General features: G+C 45.1%; 1 protein-coding gene across 1 annotated transcript; it reads left to right on the top strand.

Annotated features, from left to right (window-relative positions):
- The first annotated feature begins 3,290 nt into the window (after positions 1-3,290).
- On the top strand, positions 3,291-7,280 carry LOC142775233 (uncharacterized). The gene is made up of 3 exons (XM_075876587.1): positions 3,291-4,772; positions 5,412-5,561; positions 6,570-7,280. The coding sequence occupies exons 1-3, from the start codon at positions 3,291-3,293 to the stop codon at positions 7,278-7,280; spliced, it is 2,343 nt and encodes a 780-aa protein (XP_075732702.1).
- The last annotated feature ends 7,793 nt before the right edge of the window (positions 7,281-15,073 follow it).

Raw genomic sequence — 15,073 nt, forward strand, 5'->3', positions numbered from 1 at the left:
CTCTCTTTCATCTTCGTCCGTTTCCCTTTAATGGTCATCAAGTGGTAGGCGAACAGAACCACTTTGTATGTGCATCTGAAAAAAAAGAAAAAAAGGGAAAAAAGCGAAGAGAAAAAAACAAGAAAGGACAGTGTACACGTACGAGTCAGTCAGAAAAAACAAGTATGGTCTCCAGCTATCAATCTTTGTCACCAGTTTCCTCCTGGCTTACTTCTCGGAGGCAGGAGAGTCTTCCGTGGTCCTCTTTGATGCCGGCTACTAATGTTCGAAATTTGAAAATAAAATATGCCTCACGCTGTTCGCGCTCGCGTCTGTTTGAGAAACCGGACTGCAAAAGAGTTACGCTGATATTTTCAAAACTGTGATTTCGCAGGCGCAGATGTCTAGATAAAGGTAGCTTTGGCAGTGAAGTGGTGTGGTACCGGTGATTATTGAACCGCAGCCGAAATGGCGTGTCTGTTTCCGGGATGTCCAATAGTATCCAGCAACAGCACATCAACAAAAAATATATCAGAATTCATATATTCCTTAATAAAAACATTCCCCCAAATTTTCCCTTTTACCTAAAGGACACAAATCACTTCATCTGCGAAACTTCAAGTCTCGACATCCCAGGCGGTAGTTTTCTGGTGACCATGGACGTCTGCTCACTGTACACCAACATACCCCCCCATGACGGAATAGCGGCTATGGTTTCTGAATATGTAAAATCTGACTCATCAACGAGTGTAAGTGGCTAGGTACTGTTTACTTCTTGAACCTGTACTAAATTATAACCGTTTTGAGTTCAATGGAAAGCATTTCCTTCAGGTCAGTGGCACTGCGATGGGCACGAAAATGGCCCCAAAATTCGTGAGCACCTTTATGGCTTCACTTTAAATTCCATTCATTGAGCGACACACCTTGAAACCTTTCTACTACAGAAGATACTTAGACGATAATTTTATGATATAAAACCACAATGAGGGAAGTCTTTTCCGCTTCATAGTGTATTTTAACAAGTGCCACCCGTCAATTAAATTCACGCACAAAATTTCCAAAACTAGCATTAACTTCTTGGATGTCACTGTCACGGTCAAAAATGACCGCTTGACAACAAACCTTTACAAAAAGCCTACAGACCGTCAATTGTACCTACATTTCAGCAGCAGCCGCCCAAAGCATTGCAAAACGGGTATTCCATATTCTCAGGCCTACCGGTACCGAAGAATATGCACCGATATGCGGGAATTTGACAGACACGCAGAACACCTAAAGCATTCCTTATTGAAACAAAATTATCCGGAAGACATTATTGACGATGCCATACTACGTCCTCGCAGCGTGAACAGGAATGATATAATTGAGGGACCAAACAAAGTATCTAAAACGACTTCCCAAACGAACCTTGTACTAACTAACTCCTCATCAGCGCAACGAATCAACGACATACTTTCCCGCCATTTCAACATAATCAGGCAAAGCAAACGACTTACTTCTATTTTCGCAAAGCCACCTGACGTGGTGTACCGCAGAGATAAAAATCTGAAGGACATTATTGTCAGAGCAAAAACAAACACCCCCAAAATTCAATCAGGGTGCCATCCCTGCGGAAAAGCTCGATGCAAGGTAAGCCCACAGGTGGTCACAACACGTGAATCCAAAGCGAACTTCTCGGATTTCAAATTCTGCATAACTGAAAGCCTTAATTATGACTCCAGTAACGTAATGTACATGCTACATTGCAACATCTGCGGACAAAAATATATTGGCCAAACAGACACGCCATTTTGACTGCGGTTCACTTATCACCAGTACCACGCCACTTCAGTGCCGAAGCTACCTTTATCTAGACATCTGTGCCTGCCAAACCACAGTTTTGAAAATATCAGCCTAACTCTTTTGCAGTCCGGTTTCTCAAACAGACGCGAGCGCGAACAGCGTGAGGCATATTTTATTTTCAAATTTCAAACTTTAGTAGCCGGCATCAACGAGGACCGCGGAAGACTCTCCTGCCTCCGAGAAGTAAGCCAGGAGGAAATTGGTCACAAAGATTGATAGCTGGAGACCATGCTTGTTTTTTCTGACTGACTCGTACATGTACACAGTCCTTTCTTATTTTTTTTTCTCTTTTTTCCCCTTTTTTTCACATGCACATACAAAGTGGTTCTGTTCGCCTACCACTTGATGACCATTAAAGGGAAATGGACGAAGATGAAAGAGAGCCGACCGACCCTTTAAGAGGAAACCCTTTCCTTACGCACGCCGTCACGGACCCCCCCCCCCCCCCCCCGCCACCGCGGCGACAATCTTGGGTGGCCTGACACATGACGAGAACTGACCAGCACGTGATTAGAACCGGATGTGGACGTACACGGACATTTGGTTTCGTTGTCAGTGTTGACAGTGGATCTTCCTCTTTTTTTACTTTTTTTACTTTTTTTCTTTTTTCCCTTTTATTCTTTTCGTCTTTTTTCTTCTCTTTTTTCTTTTTCTTTTTTTCTTTCTTTTTTTAGTTCTCTCTCACTCTCGCAAACATCTTCCAAGGCGAGAGGGACGCGGCAGCAACGAAGTTTGGAAGTTCATGTCAGTTTAACTCATCCCCTGATGAAGGGAGGACCCCTCCCGAAACTGTGGGGAAATAAATATATTTATCCTTGTTGACAACACTCCCGTTGTGCCATATCCCATACCTACATATATATATATATATATATATATATATATATATATATATATATATATATATATATATATATATATATATATATTGGTATGGTATATAATTGGTATATATATTGGTATGGTATATATATATTGGTATGGGATATGGCACAACGGGAGTGTTGTCAACAAGGATAAATATATTTATTTCCCCACAGTTTCGGGAGGGGTCCTCCCTTCATCAGGGAATGAGTTAAACTGACATGAACTTCCAAACTTCGTTGCTGCCGCGTCCCTCTCACCTTCAAATATGTTTGCGAGAGCGAGAGGGAACTAAAAAAGGGAAAAAAACAAAAAAGGGGGAAGAAAAAAGAAGAAAAAGAAAAAGAAATTGTGGTGTTCGCGATAGCACACCTGATAACCGAACTGTCGTTAGTGCGCATGCGCCCACTAGTGCTTAAATGGTAACGCTCAAAGCACTGTCTTCCATTTCCCGTGATGTAACCCCAGTCGTACGCTTCGGCAATAAACGCTGTTGTTTGCCCGTTGGACCCTTGGCCTTGTCAGTCCCTGGACGAGATTCAACACTGGCGACGAGGATGGGATGAAAAATGAAGAGTAGCGAGCAGTGTGGTGAAGAAGCGACAATGCGGTCTGGTGAGCAGCTGGGCCAGATGGTGAGCAGAGGGCAGCTGGGCCAGATGGAGTCATTCGACGTTACTGCAAGCGACTGGACGGCATACAAGGAGAGGTTGACCTCTTTTCTGATTGTCAACAAGGTTCCCGACAGCGACAAGGTACACGCATTCCTCAGCATCATCGGACCGCGTACGTATGGGTTGCTGAAGTCGTTGGCTGCACCGGACCTACCATCGGGAAAAAGTTTCGAGCAACTGAAGAGCCTCTTGGATGCACATCTTGCCCCAAAGCCGTCCATAATCGGGGAACGAGCAAAGTTTTACCGCAGAGCACAGCACGAAGGCGAGTCTCTGCCCGAATATGTTGCTGAACTTCGGAAGTTGTCCCAGAGTTGTCAGTTTGGAGCAAATTTGGACGAAGCGCTGCGGGATCGTTTTGTCTGTGGACTACTGCGAGAGGACGTGCAGCGAGTACTCTTTACCGAGGACGACAAACTGACGTTCCCGAAAGCAGTCGAGCGCGCCCTGGCCATGGAAGCGGCCCGGAAGAATGTTGCCGAGACTAGAGTCGTAGAGTCAGTGGCCACACAGCTGCACAAAATGGAGGGAGAATGCAATTATGACCCTGCTGATTTGTACGAGGCGCAAGCGATTTCCGGTAAGCAGCGACTGGCTTGTTATCGCTGCGGTTCTCCGAGCCACACTCATTCAGTATGCCCTCACGTTAATAATACGTGCTATAAGTGTGGAAAGAAAGGGCATATTCAAAGGGCCTGTCGCAGCAACGGGCAATATTGTGGCGGGTATCAGCAGAAACGGAGAGTGAAAACGCTGAAAGTGGTCACGCAGGTGCCACCCATAGGCGTTTCGGAACAAGTGGCGTCCGGCCGCACTCCTATTTTTGTGGGACTGAAAATAGATGGAGCACTGGTGGAAATGGAACTTGACACGGGAGCCGCGGTGTCTATCATGCCTTACAAGCAGTTCAAGCAGCAGTTCCCTTCAGCCAGATGCGGACCAACAGACATCGTCCTGCGCACCTATACCGGAGCACTCGTCCAACCTTGCGGCGTGGCGGTCGTCAAGGTGCAGCACGGGGAGCAGACGGCGAAACTACCACTCTACCTCGTCGATCAAGCAGGACCACCACTGCTAGGGCGTGAATGGCTGCGCACAGTACGGCTAAACTGGAACCAGATTTGGGGCCTCAACCACGTCTCAAGGTCAGTGTTCGACTTGTCCTCGCGAACGAAGGAAAGGCTAGAATCGTTGCTCGAAAAATACAAAATGCTGTTTAAGGATGAGCTAGGCGCTATCACAGACGAAAGGGCCGAGCTGTTCTTCAAAGCCGATCACCGGCCGAGGTTCCTGAAGGCACGCAATGTGCCATTCGCACTGCAGTCAGCAGTAGAAGCAGAGATAGAAAAATTGGTGCAGCTGGGAATACTCACACCCGTGAATACATCAGAATATGCCACGCCCGCCGTGCCAGTGATAAAAAAAGATGGAAGCATACGTCTCTGTGGGGATTATAAGACAACGATAAACCCCTCTCTGGACATCACACACTACCCGCTACCTAAAATTGATGACCTATTAGCTGCGTTGGCCGGGGGAATGCACTTTAGTAAGATCGACCTTAACAGGGCATACCAACAAGTACTCATGTCAGAAGAGTCGAAGAAGTACTTGACTTTGAACACGCGGAAAGGGCTGTTTGCAGTCAACAGGCTACCTTTCGGAATAGCGTCAGCACCAGGTATTTTTCAGAAAATAATGGACACAATGCTGAAGGGCCTAAACGGAGTTTGTTGTTATCTCGATGACATCTTAGTCACAGGAAGAAACGCTGAAGAACACCTGGTAAACCTAGACGCACTCTTGAAACGGTTGCTGGAGCGAGGCGTCAAAATAAAGAAAGAAAAATGCGCGTTCTTTCAAAATGAGCTCTGTTACCTGGGGCACAAAATTACTGCAGCAGGAATATCTGCGTCACCAGAGAAAATTGAAGCAGTCATAAACGCTGCCGCACCGACAAACAAGCAGCAACTGCAGTCCTTCCTGGGTGTCGTTAATTATTATGGAAAGTTTGTGCCTAATCTTTCAACAATGGCTGTGCCTTTTTACCAGCTTTTACGGAAAGACGCTCCTTGGTGTTGGGACGACTGCTGCCGAGACGCGTTCAACGAAGTTAAAAGAATGCTGTCATCGCCGCAGGTGCTGGCCCACTACGACCCGGATAGGCCATTAAAGCTGGCCTGTGACGCATCGCAGTATGGGGTAGGTGCAGTGCTCTCCCATGTTTTTGAGGACGGGAAGTCTAGGCCAGTTGCTTTTGCTTCGCGCACGCTTTCCGAGGCAGAGAAGAAATATAGCCAGCTTGAAAAAGAGGCGCTGGCCATAATCTTTGGCATAAAAAAGTTTCACTGCTATATTTATGGCCGCGCATTCACTTTAATCACTGATCATAAACCCTTACAGCAAATTTTGGGGCCAACAACAGGTATTCCGCCTATCGCGGCTGCGCGCCTACAGCGGTGGGCTGTGACGTTGTCGGCATACAGATACGACCTTCTTTTTAGAAAATCAGCCGATAACGCAGAAGCCGATTTTTGCTCCCGTTTGCCGCTACCATGTGTGAAAGACGAAACGCAGGAGTCGGAAGAGACTTTCTATTCATTGCGGCTGGCCTCCCTACCAGTGTCGAGCAAGGGAATTGCCCATGCCACAGAGCAGGATAACGATCTGGCGAAAGTAAAAGAGTGCATAAGCACAGGCTGGCCAATATTTGTCAATGACCATAGACTGAAACAATACTTCGCCAGACGCAATCAACTGACATTGCATGGAGGATGCATTTTGCTGGGAACGCGGGTAGTCATTCCCGCAAAGCTGCAGAGAGCAGTTCTGGCCGAATTACACGAGGGTCACCCAGGTATAGTTCGCAGCAAGGCGCTTGCGCGTAGTTACGTCTGGTGGCCGTCCATCGAGGGGGACCTTGAGCGTATGGTGCAGTCATGTACAGATTGCCAAGAACAGCGCAGTGCCCCTTGCAAAGCTCCGTTGCACCCTTGGGCCTGGCCCTCAGCGCCGTGGCAGCGCATACATATAGATTTTGCAGGACCATTTCAACAGTCAATGTTTCTTATAGTGGTCGATGCTCACTCGAAGTGGCCCGAAGTTTTTATGATGCGTTCAACTACTGCAGATGCAACAATTGAGTGCTTACGAGATGTTTTCGCTCGTTTTGGGTTCCCTGAGACAATCGTGTCGGATAACGGCCCACAGTTCACGTCAGAGGAGTTCAAGCAGTTTGTAAGGGAGATGGGTTGCCGACACGTGCAAACAGCCCCCTACAATCCCAGCACCAATGGACTTGCGGAGCGTTTCGTACAGACCCTGAAGAACGCGCTAAAAAAGGATGACGTGCATCAACCTATGAAGGTAAAGCTCAACAAGTTTCTGCTCGCTTATCGCAACACGCCCCACGCTACGACACACGAGGCACCAGCCAACTTGTTGTTGGGGCGACGTTTGCGCACCCGCCTCGATGTACTCAAACCCGCCGTGGGGGAAAGGGTGGCTTACAATCAGTTCAGACAGACGGTGAACCGACAGTGTCGTGTGCGTGACGTGAGTGTTGGTGATCATGTACTTGCACGAAATTACAGGGGACAGCCCAAATGGGTACCAGCTGTGGTGATGGCTCAAAGTGGACCAGTGTCTTTCAGGGTACGAGCGTCGACATCTTCAGGATGCTTCGAGTGGCGGCGCCACAAGAACCAGCTACTTCAAGGCACGGCAGGGCTTGCCGAAGACGTCGCGCAAGACGACGGTTTCTCCGTGTGGCCACAGAGTGACACCGAACCGGAGCCAGCACCTTCATTGCCTGCAGCTAGGGTTTCGCCTTCACCACCGACGTTGCTGACAGACACTTCTCGAGGCGACCTGGATCGGCGCTACCCGCTACGAAATCGCCGACCGCCTGATTGGTTCTGAGAGGGAACGTGAACTATTAGCTTCCGAATAAAAGCAGAGGAAGTGTGGTGTTCGCGATAGCACACCTGATAACCGAACTGTCGTTAGTGCGCATGCGCCCACTAGTGCTTAAATGGTAACGCTCAAAGCACTGTCTTCCATTTCCCGTGATGTAACCCCAGTCGTACGCTTCGGCAATAAACGCTGTTGTTTGCCCGTTGGACCCTTGGCCTTGTCAGTCCCTGGACGAGATTCAACAGAAATAAAATAAATAAAGTAAAAAAGAGGAAGAACCACTGTCAACACTGAGAACGAAACCAACTGTTCGTGTACGTCCACATACGGTTCTTCTCACGTGCTGTTCAGTTCTCGGCGTGTGTCGGGCCACCCAAGATTGTCGCCGTGGTGGCAGGAGGGGTCCGTGACGGCGAGCGTAAGGAAAGGGTTTCCCCTTAATGGGTCGGTCGGCTCTCTTTCATCTTCGTCCGTTTCCCCTTAATGGTCATCAAGTGGTTGGCGAACAGAACCACTTTGTATGTGCATGTGAAAAAAAAAGAAAAAAGGGAAAAAAGAGAAGAGAAAAAAAACAAGAAAGGACAGTGTACACGTACGAGTCAGTCAGAAAAAACAAGTATGGTCTCCAGCTATCAATCTTGGTCACCAATTTCCTCCTGGCTTACTTTTCGGAGGCAGGAGAGTCTTCCGTGGTCCTCGTTGATGCCCGCTACTAATGTTCGAAATTTGAAAATAAAATATGCCTCACGCTGTTCGCGCTCGCGTCTGTTTGAGAAACCGGACTGCAAAAGAGTTACGCTGATATTTTCAAAACTGTGGTTTGGCAGGCGCAGATGTCTAGACAAAGGTAGCTTCAGCAGTGAAGTGGCGTGGTACCGGTGATTATTGAACCGCAGCCGAAATGGCGTGTCTGTTTCGCCGATATATTCTTGTCCGCAGATGTTGCAATGTAGCATGTATATTACGTTACTGGAGTCACAATTAAGGCTTTCAGATATGCATAATTTGAAATGCGAGAAGTTCGCTTTGAATTCACGTCTTGTGACCATGTGCAGGCATACCTTGCATCGAGATTTTCCGCAGGGATGGCACCCTGATTGAAATTTGGGGGTGTTTGTTTTTGCTCTGACAAGAATATCCTTCAGATTTTTATCCCTGCGGTACACCACGTGAGGTGGCTTCACGAAAATAGAAGTATGTCGTTTGCTTTGCCTGATTATGTTGAAATGGCGGGAAAGAATGTTGTTGATTCGTGGCGCTGATGAGGAGTAAGTTAGAGGTTCGTTTGGGAAGTCGTTTGGATACTCTGTTTGGTCCCTTAATTATATCATTCCTGTTCACGTTGCGAGCACGTAGTATGGTATCGTCAATAATGTCTTCCGGATAATTTTGTTTCAATAAGGAATGTTTTAGGTGTTCCGCGTGTCTGTCAAATTCCCGCATATCGGTGCATGTTCTTCGGTACCGGTAGGCCTGAGAATATGGAATACCCGTTTTGCAATGCTTTGGGCGGCTGCTGTTGAAATATAGGTACAATTGACGGTATGTAGGCTTTTTGTAAAGGTTTGTTGACAAGCGGTCATTTCTGACCATGACAGTGACGTCCAAAAAGTTAATGCTAGTTTTGGAAATTTTTTGCGTGAATTTTATTGACGGTTGGCACTTGTTAAAATCCTCTATGAAGCGGAAAAGACTTCCCTCATCATGGTTCCATATCTTAAAAATATCGTCTAAGTATCTTCTGTAGTAGAAAGGTTTCAAGGTGCGTCCCTCAATGAATAGGATTTCAAGTGAAGCCATAAAGGTGCTCGCGAATTTTGGGGCCATTTTCGTGCCCATTGCAGTGCCACTGACCTGAAGGAAATGCTTTCCATTGAACTCAAAATGGTTATAATTTAGGACAGGTTCAAGAAGTGTAAACAGTACCTAGCCACTTACACTCGTTGATGAGTCAGATTTTACATATTCAGAAACCATAGCCGCTATTCCGTCATGGTGGGGTATGTTGTTGTACAGTGAGCAGACGTCCATGGTCACCAGAAAACTACCGCCTGGGATGTCGAGACTTGAAGTTTCGCAGATGAAGTGATTTTTGTCCTTTAGGTAATAGGGAAAATTTGGGGGTATGTTTTTATTAAGGAATATATGAATTCGTATATATTGGTGAATAATATGAATGATAATTGATGAATTCTTATATATATATATATATATATATATATATATATATATATATATATATATATATATATATATATATATATATACATATATATATATATATATATATATATATATATATATATATATATATATCCAGCAACTCCACCAGTCTGGTCACGTTCCTTAAGACAAACTTGGTATAATGGGTTCGTTGAGTCGACTAGCCAAGCAGCAGCTCAGATAGACCGTTTTTGTCTTCTTTCACTCCTGGATATCACCCAAGCATATCATGTGGCAATATATATATATATATATATATATATATATATATATATATTGAAACATGTCAGACACGTGCGCATCCCACAGCACATAATTTGTCTTATTCGCTGTCGAATTAGTTTGAAATCTCTTCAGGCAGGGGGCGAAGTCAATATATGAGGTGATTTCGCCCCCCCCCCCACCTCTTTCGGGTCGCTGTGGCCGGGCTCTCTGTATTTCGCTACGTATAGGCTGACTTTGCGCTCCCTCTTCAGTGACAAAGGAAAAAGCGGCCACCTCCCCCTCCCCCTATGCAGAAGGGCGTATGCATAAGGGCTGTCAATCATTGCAATAAAATCTCGCGTGTACATGTCTGCATAAACAATTGTATAATTTTTATTCAAAAGATATGAATGTTTTGTGGTAATTATGACCGCTGCTGTTTTTTATTTCTTTTTTGCGTTCACTTTTTGCGTTCATCTGCGAACGTTTTAAATTTCGCGAGCTTAACTTTTTACTTTTTCTCCTAAAATGGGAAAAACATATTTTGCGCTCTAAGTATTTGCGTGACATATATTTACGTATGTTTGTTTATATTTAAATGCAGTAACAATGATTTTTTTAGTACGCAAATGCAATTTACGTCTGCAGGTCTGTAGCTTTTATACTTGTGCTATAGTGAACGTTTATAGATACTTTTGGCTGTAGTGGCTCGAAATGTTTTCCTAGTGTCGTGAACGAAGATAGTTATATCGCGAGAACAGAACGACGACAAAGAGACACGAACGGCACGTGTCTTGTCTCTCTGTCGTTGTTCTGTTCTCGCGCTATAACTATCGTCATGTCGCACCAACTAGCCCAAGCTGCCACACTTCTAAGTCGTGAACGTGGCGGAAAAGCTGAAAGACTTTACAATACAGCCGCCAGAGAACGCGACCGCTCGCTGGCGCGCGGTATTTACGTTTCCGAGTCCGCGTTCTCAGGTGTTTCTCGTTGTAGCCAAACTTTGTGGTAACGGTACAAGCTCGCTGTGCTCGTCACACAGGGCACCGATAAATTGTAAACAAAGAAAAAAAGAGATCTTTGGAGTATGGTACCAGGTTATTTTTATCTCAACAGCACCTACAAGCGGAATATATAGCGCGTACGGAACGAAGATCAGTAGGGTTGAGAGCTGGGCTAGTTGGTGAGACATCATTTAACCATATGGTGTAGTAGCGCAAATTTGATGGGGACGAAGAGGACGAAGAGTGTCGTGTTTTCTTGTCCTCTTCGTCCCCGTCAAATTTGCGCTACTACACCATATGGTTAAATGACGAAACGAAGATGTAGGCGATTCAGGGCTGAAGTCCCAGTTTATTATCATTCTTTTCAACACAGTTGCGTTTGAGTATAAATACATCAATATCCATATATATATACAGCGCTTACATAAAAAAATACAACAACCAAATAAAAAGGCGCAAAGACAAGTGTTTTGATGCAGAATGTAGGTGAACAGTGAAAAAAAAACAAAAGACATGTATACCTCAACGAATTAACATTCTAACATAATTAATTAAAAATAAGCATCAGCCCAAACTAAATTGAGGTTCATGCAAACATGAGGAATCAATATATATGGAACATATATCAGAAAGATGCTACAAACCGAACGTACATACATGACCATGAAGGAGGAAAAAAAACAAGCGACAGGTGGATGCAAACTTCGATTTCTCAGTGCCCCAGTCGCAATGACACTTAGGGAAAAAATCGGAATTCTTTTATGAGGTTTAAACTGTGGTTACTGACACCGCCGCATTTTCAGGTGTTTTTTTGTTTTTTTCCGTTTGCTGGCCACGTTATATGTTCAGTGACTGTGAATGAGATGCAGCCTGGTGAGTGCATAAAACTTTATCACGTCCCCAGTGAGCCGCCGCTTATGTACGGTGCAACCGATTGGTTCTAGTTCACAAGCTTGAAAGAAAATCAATATGCTGGTCGTTCGCCATCAATTTCTACAATCTCGCCATTGAGCACGTGCTTGAACGTTGACATAGCGGTCATCAAAACGTCACGTACACACCAAACTCGTCTCGCCAAGCTCTTTGTCTTTTCTTTTGATGTTTCGTGCCCACCCTTGCAGCCGTACTGGGTCCGTGGGAGCTCTGAATAAGGATACCTTTTTTTCGCAGGACTTGTATCCGCCTTTGCATAATGGCACAAAACAAGTTCTCTTTTTTCTTTTAGCCATTAGGTACGTTTTAGCGGCTAGACAGATTCACAGTTGCACGCGGACACAGTACGAACCTTTCAAGACACAGCTCAGAAATAAATTGAAGCAACCACCGAAGTTCCAGTGCCCAATTCTAACAGGACCCCCCCCCCCCCCCCTCCGACTAGTGACGGCGGCTTTCCCACTTCCCTTCAACGTACGATCTAAATTAGACATATTAGTCTTGAAAGAATTGTCACGCTGATTTTCAAGAAATTTTCGCAACTGCTTTCTGCGTGTGTATAAAAGCACAATGAAGTGGGTACATTTCCTAAATTAACAACTGGTACAGACAGCTCTAAATAGAAAAAAAAAACTGGTGCATCGTCTATTGCATCTATATATTTTTTTCGTCGGTACTTCATCAGTCTAGCAGTTACATGCTGACCATTCCATTCCAGCCTTTGTCATTTGAAGCATCCACTTTATTGGGGGGGGGGGGGGGGGGGGCGCAAGCACAGGTAAAATATAGCATATTTGGGAAAATGCCTTGCTAAGACAGGTAAATTGTGCGCGCGCTAGGTTGTGCATCTGTAGCAGGCTCTATCAATGGTAAAAAATATATTTATTTACTTCTATCCCTGCCGAGAAGATAATTAGTGATAATATCTACGGTTGAAATGAGTGTTTTGGGAAGGAGTTATGCGACAGGGACACAGTTTCACTGCCGCCAGCTGCAACCCGTCGTCAACCTCCCCCGCCTCTCGCCAGTACGATGGATGGATGGATGTGACTGTATCCTTTATTTAGATCGGGCGGCGGCCAGCGCCACCTAGCCGTAATACCTTAGTGAACTAATCATTAGATTTATCTTTTTTTTCCTTTAAGTAGTGAAAATGAGGATTCGTTCTTTGCAGTGAAGGGTTCATTTTCCCTTGTGCCTTCACATTAGCCACCAATCAGATAACCTCCTTCTAGTTAAGTCTACCCACTTAAAGTCTATTTTGCCCTTCCTGTCCCTACACCCCAGTGCTTTGAAAAACTCTGCGCCATCATCCTGAACTATAAAGTGGAGCCCTTTACAGAACATTATCAAGTGTTCAGCAGTTTCTTCTTCCTCTCCACACGCACTGCACACTTCCTCTCCAGCACGGATGGATGGATGGATGAATGGATATGGCTGTACCCTTTAGATCGGGCGGTGGCTAGCGCCACCAAGCCGTAATACTTAATGAACCAAAATTCATATTTATTTTTTTTCCTTAAAAAGGGAGTTTCAGAATTCGTACTTTGCAGTGAAGAGTTTAATTTTCACTCGTGCCTTGACTTTAGCCACCAATCAGATAACCTCCTTCTAGTTAAGTCTACCCGCTTAAAGTCAATTTTGCCCTCCCGGTCCCTAAACCCCAGTGCTTTGAAAAACTCTGCGCCATCATCCTGAACTATAAGGTGAAGCCCTTTACAGAACATTATCAAGTGTTCGGCAGGTTCTTCTTCCTCTCCACACGCACTGCATACTGTGTCTACCCCTTCGTATTTGGCCCGATATGTCTTAGTTCGCAGTACTCCCGTCCTGGCCTCAAACAGTAGAGAACTACCCCGAGTATTATCACAGATCCTTTCCTTGGCAATTTCCTGCTTAAATGTTCGATAGATCTCTAGTGCGGACTTCTTAATCATGCCCATTCTCCACATGTCATTCTCCGTTTCTTTCACTTTCTTCTTAACCGATAGTTCTTTTTGGTTTGGCCACCTGCTGTTTTCTAAGTATTTACCAGTCAACTTCCTGGTTCGCTTCCTCCATTTTGTATCGACATTCTTCATGTATAACTAGCTGAAAACCTTCCTAGCCCAACGCTCCTCCCCCATTTCTCTGAATTGCTTCTCAAATTTTATTTTGCTGCTAGCTTCCCTGCCCTCAAATGGTGTCCATCCCATATCACCTTGTACTCCCTGATTTGGTGTATTCCCGTGAGCTCCTAAAGGAAGCCTACCTATTTCACGTCGCTTAATTTCTAATCTTGCTTGAACTTCTTATCTCATGAACAAGACCGCATTGCCGAACGTCAGCCCAGGAACCATGACCCCTTTCCATTATCCTCTCACAACATCATACCTATTGTAATTCCACAGTGCTCTATTTTTCATCACTGCTGCATTCCTGTTACCTTTAGTCGTCACACATATTTCGTGTACCCTCAGGTACTCGGTCCCATTGCTTATCCATACGCCCAGATATTTGTATTTATCTGTTACCTCTAGCGTGACCTCCTATATCCTAGGCAAACTACCTTCATTGTCATTGAAAATCATGACTGCTGATTTTACCTTACTGAATCTAAAATCTAACCTATCTCCCTCATTACCGCAGATGTCAACCAATCTCTGCAAATCTTCCTTGTTGTTGGCCATTAGCACTATATCATCCGCGTACATTAATGCTGGTAGTGCCTGATCAATGTTTTTCTTGTTTGACTAAAGAGAGGTTGAAGCCCTATCCACTTCCCTCTAATTTGGCCTCTAATCCTTGTAGGTACATCATGAATAATAAGGGTGACAGGGGCACCCCTGCCTAAGCCCCCATTTTACCTCTGCAGGCTTGGATACCTGTTTTTCCCACTTTATAACTACGTTGTTACCTTTATAGATACCCTTTAAAAGATTAGTGACTACACGTTCCACGCCTAGTGTGTCCAGTATTCCCCATGATTCCTCTTGAACCACGCTATCGTACGCTTCCTTGATATCCAAAAATGCTAGCCACAGGGGCCTGTGTTCCTTTCTGGCTATTTCGATACACTGCGTCAGGGACAACAGATTGTCTTCCAACCTCCTGTGTTTCCAAAACCCATTCTGCAGTTCCCCCAGCACCCTCTCATCCTCTATCCACGCCTGCAGTCTTTCCTTTATAATCTGCATCGCCAGCCTGTAGACCACTGATGTCACTGTTATAGGGCAGTAGTTGTTTATGTCAGCTTTGTCCCCCTTTCCTTTATAGATCATGCTCATTCTGCTAAGTTTCCATCCATCGGGAACTTCACCATCGATTATTCTTTTGCTCACTGCCTCTCTCAAAGCCTGTTTAGACTTCGGACCTAATGTCTTTATCAGCCTAATAGGAATGCCATGTGGGCCTGTTGATGTACTACTAGGAACCTTTTTCTCAGCCCTTTCCCAC

Source organism: Rhipicephalus microplus, chromosome X (assembly GCF_043290135.1).
Source record: "Rhipicephalus microplus isolate Deutch F79 chromosome X, USDA_Rmic, whole genome shotgun sequence".
Lineage (NCBI taxonomy): Eukaryota > Metazoa > Arthropoda > Arachnida > Ixodida > Ixodidae > Rhipicephalus > Rhipicephalus microplus.

Coding starts and splice junctions, on each gene's coding strand:
- LOC142775233 (XM_075876587.1), top strand. CDS start 3,291: ATGCGGTCTGGTGAGCAGCTGGGCCAGATGGTGAGCAGAGGGCAGCTG. Junction 4,773..5,411: donor ATGCCACGCCCGCCGTGCCA/GTGATAAAAAAA, acceptor CCTTTTTACCAG/CTTTTACGGAAAGACGCTCC. Junction 5,562..6,569: donor GTGACGCATCGCAGTATGGG/GTAGGTGCAGTG, acceptor AACGGCCCACAG/TTCACGTCAGAGGAGTTCAA.